Below are 16253 nucleotides of genomic sequence, written 5' to 3' on the forward strand. Positions count from 1 at the left end.
TTACTAATGTCTTTTTTAATCACTGTCATTTCCAAATGAGTCAGTTCTCCCCCTCTCCCTCAACCCTGTTCATATACAAACACATGTGAAAACGCCCCCCCCACACACACATATACATACATGGAATAAATACTTCAATTGTAGCAAAAAGAGTACAGTTAAGCAAAACAAATCAACACATTGGCCAGGTCACAAGCACTTCTGGCAGGCTGTATCATTAGCACTCTCGGTCATCATAACCTGGATTCTCTCTATCTTCATCTCTCTGTCCCTTCTCCTGTTTAAAAAGAATTTTTTTTAAAGCATGGAAACAAAATCCCTAGTTTTCATTTGAGTTCCTCTGACATCATCAGAGCACTTGAGTTTAGTTCAATTTATTCCCTTTGCGATATCCTCCACTCAGGGAATCATATTACCCATTTGGATGGTTAGTCACAGTTTATTCATTTAACAAACATTGATTAAGCTCTGACTGTGTGCAATAGGGCAGATTGAGGATGTCAGTGTCAGTCATGTCAGTGGAGAACTAGTATCTTTAGTAGCTGTGTGAAGAGGACTGAGTCTTTGGTTTTGACAATTAAACAGTCACTAGTGATTCAGTCTTCTCCTTCCATGTAAAGATGGCAACCTTCTGATAAGGGTCTTCCTCAGTTCTCATTTTTTCATAACTTCTCATCATACCATCCATTCTCTGCCTTCTACTGGTCAGAGTTTTATATACTCTTTACACTTGATCCCATTTCCTCCTGCCTCCTCTAGGACTTTCCTCCAGTTATCTACTTCCTTTTATGCATCTTTGGTCTCTCCCATATCACTGTGTCCTTCCCACTTGACTACAAAAATGATCAGGTTTCTTGAATAATTTCCCTTGACCCTTCTGCCATATCAAGCTACCGTCCCATCTCTTTTCCTACTTCTTGAAAAAATTTCTATACCTACTGCCTCTTCTTCCTCAGTACTTACTCTTCTCTATTCCTTGCTATCTGACTTTTACCCCAAACATACTACGGAAACCAATCTCTCAAATGTCACCAATAGTTTCCTTAAGCCAAATCCTTTAGTTTGTTTTTTTTCCCCCAATCTCTGGCCTTCTTTTGATAACTTTTGACACTGTTGAAAATGAGACTTTGGGCAAGTTACTTAATTGATCTGGGCCTCAGTTTGCTTATATGTAAAGTGAAGGCATTGGATAAGATGATCTCTAACATGCCTTCCCACTATAACCCATGATCCTATGACCATACTCCCATTGAATATTCTCTCTTCCCTAAGTTTCAGAGAAACAAAACTCTCCTGCTTCTCTTCCTCTGTTTTCTTTGCTGGATTCTCCTCATTCCTGACCTCTTTACTCTGTTGCCTCTTTACTGTTTCCTTTGGAAATCTCATTCATTTCCACAGATTAAACTCTTTGTAGATGACTTCCAAATCTTCATCTCCAACCAGACCTAATGGATTCTAGACTTCCATCTTCAACTTCCTGAAGGACGTCCACATCTGGATATGCTGAAGCCCCCTGAACTTCACATGCCCCAAACTGAGCTCATTAGCTTTTCCCCCATCAGCATGTTCTACCTTTTGACTTCATGATTTCTGTTTGTGGAACCATTGTTCATCCAGTTTCTCATGTTACCTTAGGCTACCTTTGACTTTTCCATATACCTTTAGTTTAGTTGTTCTTCAGTCATGTCTGACTCTCATGTCATGTCATGACCCCATTGGGGGTTTCTTAGGAAAGATACTGGAGTGATTTTCTACTTCCTTCTCTAGCTCATTTTACAGATAAGAAAACTGAGGCAAATAGGGTTAAGTGACTTGCCCTGGGTCACACAGCTAGATACTGGAGTTGTTTGCCATTTTCTTCTACAACTCATTTTCCAGATAAGGAAATTTATGCAAACAGGATTAAATGACTTACCAAGGGTCACACAGCTAGTAAGTGTCTGAAGCTGGATTTGAACTCAGGGCTTCCTGAGTTCAGGCCCAGAACTCTATCCACTACACCACCTACCTCCCCTTCTTCTCCCATACTATTCTGTAACTGTCTTGATTTCACCTTCATAACATTTCTTACATCTCCTTTCTATTACAGTTGTCAACACCCTCATACATTTCTCATTACTACCTACCACTACTATTACAATAGCCTTCTTGCAGGTTTTCTCCCCCTTACTTCTTTCCTCTGCTAATTCTTCTGGTAGATCATCTTTCTAACAAAATAATCTGGAAATGGTCACTCCTCTATTAAAATATCTTCATTGTGGCTACCTAGTATCTATCAAGTAAAATTCAAACTTCTCTCCCTAGCATTCAAAGCCTTCCACAGCCTGGTACCATTCTACCTTTTCAGCTTTATCTCATATTCTTTGCTCCATTACTTTGTGCTTTTAGGTGACTTCAGTAAATCTTTGTCTACTCTATCTCTCCCCCAAACACACACACATACACACATGCACAGTGTTATCATACTTCCATGTTTTTGTTTACACTGTTCTTAAAATATCTTCCTTTCCCCTTCTCACCTGTTGCATTTCTCTTCATCCTTTAAGGCCCAACTGAAAGACCACCTCCTCCACCTTTAGGGGAAAGGAACACTTTGTCACAGGCAGACATTTTGGATACTTCCCTAGCTTTGGTTCACAAATCACGACTCTCATTTACATTTAACCAGGCCACCACAAAAAAGACTGATTCAATACCATTTATCGGCTATAGTCCTTATTTCTGGCAAACAGAGTAAGCATAATGTTACATTTTCCAGTTTCAGGTGCACAGTAACTAAAGTGAAACTCAATTTATGTATTGCACTCATGTAATATGCCCAGTTGTGAAAACAATTCAAATGTCTTTAAACTGTAGCCTTCTCTGGTGACTCAAGATACATTTATGAGGGGTCATCCCATTGTCCGATAGCCTGGTAGCACCTTGTTAAATTGGTCCTTGAAGCCAGATGTTGCAATCTAGGGATCTGTTCCTAGTGATATTTATAGACATATTTTTTTCAGTGTCAGGATGTTGGTATTCCCCAAATCAAAGGGACTATGGTATTTGTCCAGTTTTGATTAACTCGAGCCAACTTCCCAGATGAGAACTCATTATGTAAAAAAAGGCATTTATCTCTCAGTAGAACATAATTTCTGGTGTTCCAGAAGAAAACAAAGGCATCCCAGTTCACTTAATTAACCTAGGAATAGTCCTTCTCACTGTCATATATGTATGTTTGTGTGTACATGTGTTAATGTATATATACATATCAAATTCTGCCTTGGGGATCATATCAAGGTAATAGGATCAAAGATCTAGTGCTAGAAGGAATCTTAAAAGCCATCTGGCCCAACCCCCTCTTTTTACAGATGAGAAAACCGAGGCCTGTGGAGGATAAGTGACTTACTTAAGGTCACATGGGTAGTAAATGACAGAGTATCAAGAGCAGTGGTTCTGGATTCAGAGGATATGTTTTCAAAGCCTATCTCTGATATGACCTGTGTGACCTTAACAAATCACTTAAATTCCCTATGGTCAAGTTTCCTCCTTTGAAAAACGAAGCTAATGAACTGGATGGCCTCTTAGGCCCTTTCCAGCTCAAAAAACTGTGTGTATAGAAATATCCCCAGTATCTGCATTAAAACAAAATAAATTATTAAAATGTCTTATAAAATGGTTGTGATTTGGAAGGAGGAATAACTAACTCTACCTGGAAGATCTAAATTCACAAAAAGTGTAATTATCTGTACTGTGGCCCCTTAAAGCAGACATTTAGTGAAAGATAAACTTCACTAACCTGAATGGCAATGATCTCATTCTATAACTAGATATTTTGGGTTTCTATGGCAGGTGCTAACCATTTGTTTGAACTAAGGCTCCCAATCTTTATGACCAGTTTGAGTGCTAATAAATGATAATATATGTGTGAATTTCATCTCACAACAGAACCTCTGTTAATATTTTTGCATGTTAACACAATAATAATTCCAAATTTGAAATTATTGTCCTTTACAGAACTACTAACCATTGCTGTACTCTATTAAAAGTATTCTTCTCTCTTCCTGATCTCCCAAAATAATCCATCTTTTGTTGGGCTCCTACTATGTGCAATACACTGAAAATTCCTAATGGCTGCCATGTCACAATTGAGTCCCTTGTGTTCACTCCCATAAAAAAGTATATCTTGGACCCTGATGCTTTCATTCCCTATGGAAAATTGCAGAGTATCTCAATTCAGCCTTATACACTGATTTCTACTTTCTGTTCCCAGAACATATCCTGTTTTTCTCCCTCCAAGCCTTTGTTCAGCCCTTCTCTATTTCTGACCAATCCTCTCTCCTCATTTTTGTCTATTGAATACCTACCTACCCTTTAAAGCCCAATTCCAATTCTGAATTCTCCTCAAAGTCTTTCCTGATCCTCAAGCTCCCCCTTCATACTTACCCTTTGGAATTTTCCAATGCATTCATGTATTATTATATTTATAGCTATTGTGCACTGAATAAATATTTGTTCAGCTCCCACTATGTGAAAGACTGTGCTGGGTGTTGAGCATACAAAGCCAAAAATGAAACAGTTCTGATCATCAAAAAGCTTATGTTCTAATAGCTATGTGCATTTACTAGACTGTTAACTCTCTGAGGGCAGGAACCATGCCTATATTTTTAAGCTTTGTGCTTCCCTGTGTATCTAGCAACAGGAAAGCACTGAACAGATTTGTTGAGTTACTGTATAGCAGACCGGCTCAGGCAGGAACTGTGAGGCCCAGAGAGCAAAGGTTTATAGCCCTATTTGGTTCTATTAGATATGAAGACACAGGCTGGTATTCATCTGCAATTCTGTCTCCATTTATGCTAAGTAAAGGGGCCTTTTAGAAATCCTAGAGAACCAATGTATCTTCCTTCCTGCATTAATAAGTAGAAAGTGTCTTAAGATTAAAAGTGTCTAATATCTAAGTTTTATTATCTTCTCCCCTCTTTTTCTTTTTCTTTTTTCTCTTAGGGCTTCAAGGACAAAAAGGGACAAAAGGAGAAGTAGGAGTTTCAGGTATAGTACTTTCTTGATTTTAATTTCTCAAAGAGATGGCTAGAGTCTGTGCATTCAAATGGCAGGCCTCTGTGACTTTGAAATGTGCACCAGCAACTTCCTTCTCTTCTTCCCCCCTCTCCCCAAAGTTGTAATGGACTTGAAGGAAATCCAAGGCTTCTGGTTTTTATGCCAGTCCCAGTGAGGTGTGACCTCAGGGAAGTCAACAGGACTTTTGGGGGTCCCAGCTTCCTCTTATTAAAAAAAAAACAGAAGAAAATAATGTAAATTCACATTCCAAATTGGGGTGGGGGTAGGGATGGAGGGTGCTGATGATGGGGAAGAATCAGAATGTTTAGCATATGTACAAATGCTTTATGTTTGGATAAAATAAGGTAACTATGTTCACTAATTGTACAAGAGACTTTGTAAAATCACAGATCTGAAAAGTTCAGTTCAAATCACACAATTGTCACTGTTGAAGCCCACATACCTCTTTACATTCCCCCCAAACAATCTGTACCATCTTATCTTGCTCTCACCAGGACAAGATCATAGAATTTTACATTTAGAGCTAGAAGAGACGTTAGAGTTCCTCCAGTCTAACTGCCTCATTTCACAGATGAGGACATTAAAGGTCCAGAAAGGTTAAATAGATTTTGTCAGGGGCACACAAGCTCTTGTTACAAAGATTTGAAGTCAAGTCTTCTGGATTCCAGGTCCATCACTGTGTCTCCCATCTTCCTTGAGACAACATATTTAAATTGGGGCTTCTACACGAAGCCAAACATCTAGGATGCCCAAACAGCTGGATATAACCAGGGAGACAGGGCATCCAGATGACTTGCAGAATTTGTCCTGGCGTTTGGGCTTATATAGCCTCACCAATTGGAAAATAAACAACTGGATGATGGAATACTTCAATCAGTTGACCATCAGTCAAACAATCCAGTTTGAGCTATTTCAGGCCAAATAACCAGTTTAACTGATGTTCTTCAGCTAAATTAATTTAATCAACAAATTGTTATAGCCTTCAGGGTTCTGTGAATATTGAACTAAAAACATTATGAAAGGAAGGAAAATAAAATACATATACAGAGTTGGGCAGGGAAGCAGTACCAATTTTAGTGGCTGAATGCTACATAAGTTACCAAGTGAGGACAACCTCTGACAAATATCCTCTAGTGTGAACTCTTCGTTTTGCATATGAGGAAATCAAGGCCAGAGGAGGCAAATAACTTACCCATGGTCATATAATTAATAAGTGGTACAACTGAGATTCAGACTGGGTCTTCTGATTCCAAATAAGGAATTTTCCTACCATCCTTTTCTCTCAATGGAGTCTGAGGACGGCTGACATCCTCACAGAAAGAGCTGGAAATCTCTTGCATTTCAGCCCCTGATAGTTCTCATCCCCTCCTAACATTCTCCTCTTTTAGGTCCCTCATAAAAAGGCTGTGATAGGAACCACCTACTACCTCTTTTCTCCACTGTAGGTCTCCAAGGTAATAAAGGAAACCAAGGAAGTATGGGGATCAAAGGTGAACCTGGCTTAAAAGGCAGCAAAGGAGAAAAAGGGGACCAGGGTAAGGCTGGGTTTTGTTTTGTTTTGGTTTTGTTTTGTGGAGCCTGATTTTCAGTTTTCAGGGAGATGGATTTTCACATAGGGCTAGAGGTCATTGCATCCATCCCCCTCTCTCTAGGAAGCATGTCAGTAAATCTATCCTTAACAGATGGATTCCATCTTAATATTAATCAATGCCCTCTAGTGAAGATTCTGTAGTCCTATAACCCCCTACTACCTGAAAATTCTTTCTCAGATCTAACCTAAATCCATTTGTTTGCAGATTTTGCCCATATCTTTTCTTTCTTTCTTTCTTTTTTTTTTTGGTGAGGCAATTGGGGTTAAGTGACTTGCCCAGGGTCACACAGCTAGTAAAGTGTCTGAGGCCGGATTTGAACTCAATGTCCTCCTGAGCCCAGGACTTTATTCACTGCGCCACCTAGCTGCCCCTTTGCCCATATCTTTTTGTTCAGGAGTAGAGGTGGAGAATAATATAAACTGGAAAGCCTCTCCAAAGCAAATAGAATAAATTCCTATGACTCATTTCAATTGGATTCAATTCTACTAATAGGTCACTGAGCAGAACAAAGGAGAATTTGATCTCTTTTCCTTCACTCGGGTCCTTCTCTCCCCTCCTCCCCAACCATCACCACCAATTGCCCTTGAAGGAAAGAAAGGTTAAGACTGGTCTGACTTCACAATGACTCATTTTCTTTCTTTCATCACAGGTCAGGCTGGACCAAAGGGGATCAAAGGAGAATCAGGTATTGCCCACTTTCATTTTAATTTGTTGTTTATGGGGAATAGAACAATAAAATCTTCTTCTAATGTTTTAATAGGGCCTGGAGGTGGCCCTGAAGTCCCAGAAGATGAGTCAATTGGTAGACCTAGCCATCATCTGATTCTAGCTCCATGGGCCTCAGGTTCCCTGGAAGAAGCTTGGTCACCATCTTATGGTTTGGATTAAAGAAACTATTAATGCAGAGAGGCCTAGGGATTTATATTGGTGGAGGAAGTCCTCATATTGATAAAACCACAGACTCTTTGAAATAGTTTACACTGCACTAGAACAGGCAGGAGCAAGAGAGAACTAGCTACCAAAAGATGAATTGGATTTTTTCCCCTCACGGTACAGTATTATTCTTTGCTTAGAGGGATCAGTTACATACCAGGCAAACATTTGGAGCATCCTAGAGAAAAGGTCTATGATCTCTAGCTCCAATTCATCAAATTTCTTTTTCTTTTCATTTTTTTTCTTTCTAAGTCATTTGTCAAAACTAATCAGACTGGATTTGGAAGACCAACACATATTCAGGGTGGTAGCTGCCCTTTGGGGTGTTTGCTCCCTGAAATTCTAAGAACTACCATTCAGTAATGGTAGTGCTTAAGGTGTATTTGCAGAGGTAGTAGAGAGAGAGTTCACTTCAGGGTCAGGAAGACCAGGAGGCTTAAGTCCTACCTCTAAAACATACTAGCTAAGTGGCCCTTGGCAAGTCAATTAACCTCTTGGTTCCCCAATCAACTAAAATCCATAAATCATAGGGCTGGTTCTTGATCTGCACTGATGAAGGAAGCTTCTTCATAAGGAGCTAGATTTCTAAACCAATGAAATCACAGATTTGGACAAATAAATAAACAAATTATTAAATGAGGATTGGATAAAGGAAAGGAGGAAGGGAAAGATAAGGAAGGAAGGAAGGAAGGAAGGAAGGAAGGAAGGAAGGAAGGAAGGAAGGAAGGAAGGAAGGAAGGAAGGAAGGAAGGAAGGAAGGAAGGAAGGAAGGAAGACTACCTGATTCCAGGCAGTGCTCACTGAGTAAAGCCTGAAGAACATTTGATCCAGCTAATTTATATTAAAATAATTATTTACTTTAAAAAACCCACCATTTAAAAATAGTACTATTAATTTATCAGATTATATGATGTGATTGTTAAATTCAAATGGATAGAGCAAAAGTATGTTGGTAATTAAGAGTAATGACTAGAACCAGAGGATAAGCACTCTTTAAGGGAAAGAGGTCTATGGTCCTAGTCATGATTACATCAGACAATGTAAAGCAGAAGGCACTCTGAGTCAAGCCAGAAGTCGAAGGGATACCAAATCCAAAAGGCTAGGGAAGCAGCCAAAAGATTCTTACTAGTAAGAGTTGCAGATTCAAGGAGCCAATACACACTATCTCACAACTAATGTGTAAGAAACGATGGGTGTCAGTGAAATTGTAGCACTATTATGGTCCAAAGCAGATGGATTTCTGTCCCTGGACCCCATTGGCATTGCTGTGGGACAGAACTGTGGTTTTCTCACATCTGCCTTGCAAATCTTTTCTACCTCCCTCACAGCCCTATCCTCCTCTGTTAGAATTATTGGTGAAAGGAACAGAGGCCGTGCTGAAATTTTCTACAGGGGTGTTTGGGGTACTATATGTGATGATTCCTGGGATGATCAGGATGCCACTGTCTTCTGTCGCATGATGGGCTACACAACAGGAAGAGGACTCACCAGCGTAGGAGGAGGTAAGTCACAAACTAGGAGCAAACAAATGAGCCAGTATTCCTCAGGTACCTATTGGATATACCTATTCATTACCAATTCTAATATAATTTTCCTAAATTAGAATCCAAAGACATAGAAACTTTTGGTTTAAAAGAATCTCCTCCAATATCTCATTACTTAAAAGTTTAATTTGGGTTATAAGCTCTTCTCAAACCTAATACCCCCCCCCCAGAAATAAGCCCAATAGCTATTCACACCCCAGTTTGAATTATTTTAATGAGCCAACCAGATGACTTTTTTTGAATGCTTAGCCACCCATAGTGAAGTGGAGTTGTGATATTTGTGTGTGTGCTGAGATTCTTTTTTTTGGGGGGGGGTTGGGAGAGAGAGGGCCAATGAGGGTTAAGTGACTTGCGCAGAGGCACACAGCTAGTTAAGTGTCATGTGTCTGAGGCAGGATTTGAACTCAAGTCCTCCTGAATCCAGGGCCAGTGCTTTATCCACTAGGTGCTGATATTCTTAGAAGGAGAGCAGAATTGGGTGAGCTGATGCAAGGGCGTATCTCTGGACAGCCAGAATACAGCATGAGGGTTCTGGACACCTGAAGAACAGCAGGGAAGGACTCCTGAAGGGAGAGATCCCTGTTGCCTCGGATGCTCTGGGAAGATTTTTTTGGAGAAGTTAGAACCTAAATAGTATTTAGGTGGCACAGTGGACAAAGTACTGGGCCTGGAGTCAGGAAGATGAGTCTTCCTGAGTTTAAATCTGGCCTCAGACACTTACTCACTGTATGACCCTGGGCAAGTCACTTCACCCTGTTTGCCTCAGTTTTCTCACCTGTAAAATGAGCTGGAGAAGGAAAACGACAAACCACTCCAGTATCTTTGTCAAGAAAAACCCAAATGGGGTTACAAAGAGTTGGACATAACTGAAAAATGACCGAACAACAAAGAACCTAAGCTGAGCCTCAAAGTACAGGTGCCATTTCCACAAGTGGCCAGGAGGTATTGGGGAGGGAAGAGGGAACATAGTATAGCAACACAAACCTAACAAAGGGTATGGAATTTAAGGTGATATGGAATAGGCCAGAGGTGATGGCAGTGGGAAAAACTAGAGGCAAGAAGAGCAGAGAAAAGCTCGTTCTAGGAGTCAGTGTGTGATGTAAAGGCCCTGGGCAAAGGTTTTGACAGTGGTGAGGGAGAAAAAGGGAAATAGGAGACAAACTGAAAGAAAAGTCCATAGGACTTAGCAGTTGAATGAATATGAAGCAAACTCCCAGACCTCCACCAGACTTTTTAAGAGGACCCCAAATTTTAGCATTCTTAGATAGTCATGCTATTGTGGGCAGGGCTGTTATGGGTTATTTTGTCCTGAATTGGAAGCCATTAATTATCCTTTTTCACTTTTGTCATTTGAAAGGTTCTGGACAAATTTGGTTGGATGATGTTGCATGCACAGGGTCTGAAAGTTCCCTCTGGGATTGCTCAAAAAATTCCTGGGGTTCTCATAACTGTAACCACAATGAAGATGCTGGGGTAGCATGCAGCTGATTCCTACAGAGAACATCCCTTATTGTCCCCAAATTCTCTGAAGTCCAAGCAGTATCCCAGTTGCCAATCCTGAGTTGTCATGTTTAACTAGCTCCACTCACAAAGTGTCTTATTTTAAATACACATGCATGTCTATGTGTGGGTGACTTCTCTCTATATCATTCCTATGCTGCCTCTGGAAAGATCCTTAAGAAAAAGAAAATAATAAAGCTCTGCTTGACGCACTCACTGGCTGTGTTTCATTTGACTGGAACCAACACTGAAAAATTAGGCAAATCCTCCACTCCTGGACCAACACTGAAAAATTAGGTTAATCATCCACAGAAATAGATCCCAGAAAATGAACTGATGCAAGCACCTAGAACTGTCCCACCTGCTAGTTGCTTCCTTTCCTTTCGCATAGTTATATGCAAAGTAGGACAACCCTATGCATAGGCAGATTAGGTGACAGGCTGTGTGTCATGATATGAAGGATACTATAAAGCTCTCTGTCTCAAAATCATTTCTCTAACTTTCTGTATGCCCAGAATTCCATCATGAAGAGTGGTCTGGTAGTCAAGATTAAACTGTTGGGAACGTTTGAGGTAAATTGGAGGTGGATATGGGCAAAATCTGAAAGATCTATCTGTGCTTTCTTGAAGAAACAGAAGACTTGGACATCAGCCTTGAGACCTTACTTTCCCTTAGGACAGGGATTTTTTTACCATGTTTGTGTCATAGAGCAAATGGACCTCTAGTCAGAATATTTTCAAATGAATTCAAGGTTAGTGGAAATAAAAATGTATTTTTTCCCCCATCCAAATTCTTGGACTCCTTGAAATTTATCCACAGACAAAAGGGTAGGTGGACACCAGGTTAATAATGTTTGCTTTAGAGGATAACTTGATAGGAAAAACCAGGTTATAAATCATGTCAGAACTTTTCCTCTCCCCACACCACCCCACCCCCAAAAGACAGGCAACACATTCATTCACCGGAGTTGCTCCCTCCTTAGAGTGTTTGCCTAGGGAAATGACACATTCCCAGAGTGCTGCTGCACTGCCACTCTGCAATGTCCCAAGGGCTCATTTGAGAAGGAGGATTATAATGGATCCCTGGAATAGACATAATGTTGTAAATGGGGGGGGGGTGGCGGCAAAGATAAAGAATCTTTAGCAAAGGAGAGAACAGAAGGGGCTTTGGGTCATACCAAAGAGTGAGATGTCCAGGCTTAGGCAATTTAATTATAATCCATTCAATTCAACAAGCATTTAAGAAGTGCCTAGTTTTAAGTGCCAGCTACAAGACACAGTACTAGCCCATGAGGATTCAAAGAGAAAATGATACAGATTAACAAAAGAGGAAATAAAATCCTTAAATAAACCCATTTTAGAAAAAGAAATTGAACAAGCCATCGATGAACTCCCTAAGAAAAAAGAACAATTAATTCCAATACTATATAAACTATTTGGGAAAATAGGTGAAGAAGGAATCCTACGAAATTCCTTTTATGAGACAAATATGGTACTAACACCTAAACTAGTATGAGCAAAAACAGAGAAAGAAAATTATAGACCAATCTCCTTAATGAATATTGATGAAGAAATTCTAAATAGAATATTAACAAAAAGATTACAGCAATTTATCACCAGAATAATACACTATGACCAGATGGGATTTATATCAGGAATGCAAGACTGGTTTGATATTAGAAAAACTATCAACATAATCGACCACATCAGTAACAAAACTAACCAAAATCATTTGATTATCTCAATAGATGCAGAGAAAACTTTTGACAAAAAGTTCTGTTCTTATTAAAAACACAAGAAAGCATAGAAATAAATGGAGCTTTCTTTAAGATAATAAACAGTATCTATCTTAAAACATCATCAAGCATTATATGCAAAAGTTAGAGGTAGTCCCAATAAGATCAGGGGAGAAACAAGGATGTCCCTTATCACCACTATTGTTCAATATTATACTAGAAATGTTAGCTTTAGCAATCAAAGAAGAAAAAGATATTGAAGGAATTAGAATAGACAAGGAAGAAACAAAACTATCACACTTTGCAGATGATATGATAGCATACTTAAAGAATCCAAAAGAATCAACTTAAAAACTACGTGAAACAATTAACTTTAGCAAAGTTGCAGGATATAAAATAAACCCACATTAATCATCAGCATTTCTATATATGACCAAAAAAGTGCAGCAACAAGAGATAGAAAGAGAAATTCCATTTGAAATAATTGTAGGCAATATAAAATACTTGGGAGTCTACCTGCCAAGGATAACCCAGGAACTATATAAACACAGTTACAAAACACTATTCACACAAATAAGATCAGATCTAAACAATTGGAAAAATATAAATTGCTCATGGATAGGGCATACTAATATAATAAAAATGACAATTCTACCTAAATTAATTTATTTATTCAGTGCCATACCAATCACACTACCAAAATTTTTTCAGAGCTAGAAAAAATAATAACAAAATTCATATGGAAAAAAGGTCAAGAATATCAAGGGAATTAATGGAAAAAATTCAAAGGAAGGTGGCCTAGCTATACCAGATCTAAAACTATATTATAGAGGCAGTTAATGTGGCACAGTGGATAAAGCACTGACCCTGGATTCAGGAGGACCTGAGTTCAAATCCAGTCTCAGACACTTGACACTTACTAGCTGTGTGACCCTGGGCAAGTCACTTAACCCTCATTGCCCTGCAAAAACAAAAACAAAAACAAAACAAGAAAACTATATTATAAAGCAGCAAACATCAAAACTATTTGGTACTGGCTAAGAAATAGAGAGGTGAATCAGTGGAATAGGTTAGTCACACAAAACACAGCAGTAAATGAATATGGCAATCTCCTGTTTGAGAAACACAAAGACTCTACCCTCCAGGATAAGAATTCACTATTTGACAAAAACTGCTGGGAAAACTGGAAAACAGTATAGTAGAAACTAGGCATAGACCAACATCTTATATCATATACCACTGTAAAGTAAAAATGGGTTCATGATCTAGACATAAAGGGTGATAGCACAAGCAAATTAGAAAAGGAAGGAATAGTTTACTTGCCTGCTCTATAGTGAGGGGAAAAATTTATGACCAAAGATGAGATAGAGAATATTAAGAAATACAGGGTGGATCATTTTGACTACATTAAATTAAAATGGTTTTGCACAAACAAAACCAATGCCAACAAGATTAGAAGGAAAGCAAAAAGCAAAGAAACAAATTTTACAACCAGTGTTTCTTATAAAGGTCTCATATCTAAAACATATAGAGAACTGAATCAAATATATAAGAACATAAGTCATTCCCCAATTGATAAATGGTCAAAAGAAATTAAAACTATCTCTACAGCCATATGAAAAAATGTTCTCAATCATTACTGATTAGAGCAATGCAAATTAAAAGTACTCTGAGGTACCACCTCACACCTATCCAATTGGCTAATATGACAAAAAAGAAAAATTATACATGTAAGAGAAGATGTAGGAAAATTGGAATGCTAATGCATTATTGATGGAGCTGTAAACTGATCCAAACCTTCTGGAGGGCAATTTGGAACAATGCACAAAAGGCTATATAACTGTGCATACCCTTTGACCCAGCAATACCATTACTAGGTCTATATCTGAAAGAGATCATAAAAAGCGAAAAGGATCCACATGTACAAAAATATTTTTAGCTGTTCTTTTTGTGGTGGCAAAGATTTGGAAATTGAGGGGATGCCCATCAATTGGGGAATGGCTAAAAAAGTTGTGGTATATGAACATAATGGAATACTCTCTTGCTGTAAGAAATGATAAGCAGATGGATTTCAGAAAAACCTGAAAAAATTTATATGAATTGATGCTGAATGAAATGAGCAAAACCAAGAGAACATTGTACATAGTATAAACATTGTGTGATGATCAACTGTGATAGACTTTACTCTTCTCAGCAATACGATGATCCATGATAATGCCAAAAGGCTCATAGTGGAAAATGCTCTCCACATTCAGAAAAAGAACTATGGAGTCTGAATGCAGACTGAAGCATACTATTTTCACTTTCATTGTTGTTTATTCTTTATTAGGTTCCCCCTCCTTTTGTTCTGATTCTTCTCTTACAACATGACTAATGTGGAAACATGTCTAAAATGAATGTAATGTATAACCTATATCAGATTGCTTGTTGGCTTTGGGGAGGGTGGGGAAAAATTTGGAACCCCCCAAAATATCTCTACATGTTATTATAATTTTTTAAAAAAATAATAAAATTGAATTAAGTTTTTTAAAAAGTAAGAGAAAATGATAGAGTCCCTGCTCTTAAGTAGCTCATATTCTATTGAAAAAAATAAAGTTGGTTTGTTGAGGGCAAGGACTGTGCCAGGGTAGTGTTAAGTATAGTAAGTGTTCATTGAATTGAATATAATTAATAATACTAATAATACATATTTACATAGAACTTCAAAATTCTTTTTTTAACTTAATAGTATTTTATTTTTTCCCAATTATATGTGAAGATAATTTTCAACATTCATTTTTGTAATATTTTGAGTTCCAACTATTTCTCCTTTCCTCCCCACTCCCCAAGATAGCAAACAATCTGATATAGGTTATATGGTACAATTATGTTAAGCATATTTCCACATCAGTCATGTTGCGAAAGAAAAATCAGAACAAAAGGGAAAAACCACAAGAAACAAAAAAGAGAGAGAGAGAAAATAGTATACCTCGATCTGCATTCAGACTCCATAGTTCTTTCGCTGAATGTGGATAGAATCTTCCATCATGAGTCCTTTGGCATTGTTTTGGATTGTTGCATTGCTGAGAAGAGCTAAGTCTTTCATAGTTGATCATCACAAAATGTTGCTTTTACTGTGTATAGTGTTCTCCTGGTTTGTCTCATTTCACTCAATATCAGTTCATGTTAAGTCTTTCTTAAGTTCAAGTAAGGTTTTTCTGAAATATGCCTGGTCATCATTTCTTATAGCACAATAGTATTCCATTACATTAATATATCACAACTTGTTCAGTCATTTCCCAATTGATGGGCATTCCTTCTATTTTCATTTTTTTGCCACCACAAAAAGAGCTGCTATAAACAATTTTGTACATGTAGGTCTTTTTCCATTTTTATAATCTCTTTAGGATACAGACCTAGTAGTGGTATTGCTGGCTCAAAGGATATACACAGTTTTATAGCCTTTGGGGCATAAGAACTTCAAAGTTCTATAGAGTTTCATGCATTGTCCCACCTGAGCCACAAAACCAGGTAAATGATATTTTATCCCTATTTTGCAGATGAGGAAACTGAGGCTCATAGAGGTTAGGTGATTTTTCCCCAGATTCTCACAATTACTTTATGTCTGAAGTAGAATTTGAATCCAGACCTGTGTGACTCCTAGTCTAGCATTCCATTTACTCCAGTTGGGGTGGGGAAGGAGGAGGAAACACAATGAAATAATAAATAGGTATTTTAAGTGAAGTGCTCATCCAATAAAAACTCAATTCCATGCAGTTTCCAATCAGAAATTTCAGTTATAAAATGAACATAGGATAGTAGGTCTAGAGCCAGAACAAATCTAATTTTATAGATGAAGAAAGTGAAGCCAAGGGAAGTCACAGGGTTGTAGGATTTATAAATGGCAGCTGT

At 38.3% G+C, this 16253-nt stretch overlaps 1 protein-coding gene across 1 annotated transcript in view; it reads left to right on the top strand.

Moving 5' to 3' along the window:
* Positions 1 to 10835, top strand: part of MARCO (macrophage receptor with collagenous structure) — a 57682-nt gene extending 46847 nt beyond the window's left edge. Inside the window, exons 13-17 of the mRNA XM_043995436.1 lie at positions 4984 to 5028; positions 6504 to 6593; positions 7300 to 7335; positions 8912 to 9085; positions 10485 to 10835. Of these exons, the coding sequence (XP_043851371.1) occupies positions 4984 to 5028; positions 6504 to 6593; positions 7300 to 7335; positions 8912 to 9085; positions 10485 to 10615 (476 nt within the window). The 3' untranslated portion in view covers positions 10616 to 10835. The remainder of the gene's footprint in view (positions 1 to 4983; positions 5029 to 6503; positions 6594 to 7299; positions 7336 to 8911; positions 9086 to 10484) is intronic.
* Positions 10836 to 16253: the final 5418 nt, after the last annotated feature.

This window comes from Dromiciops gliroides, chromosome 3, assembly GCF_019393635.1.
Source record: "Dromiciops gliroides isolate mDroGli1 chromosome 3, mDroGli1.pri, whole genome shotgun sequence".
Lineage (NCBI taxonomy): Eukaryota > Metazoa > Chordata > Mammalia > Microbiotheria > Microbiotheriidae > Dromiciops > Dromiciops gliroides.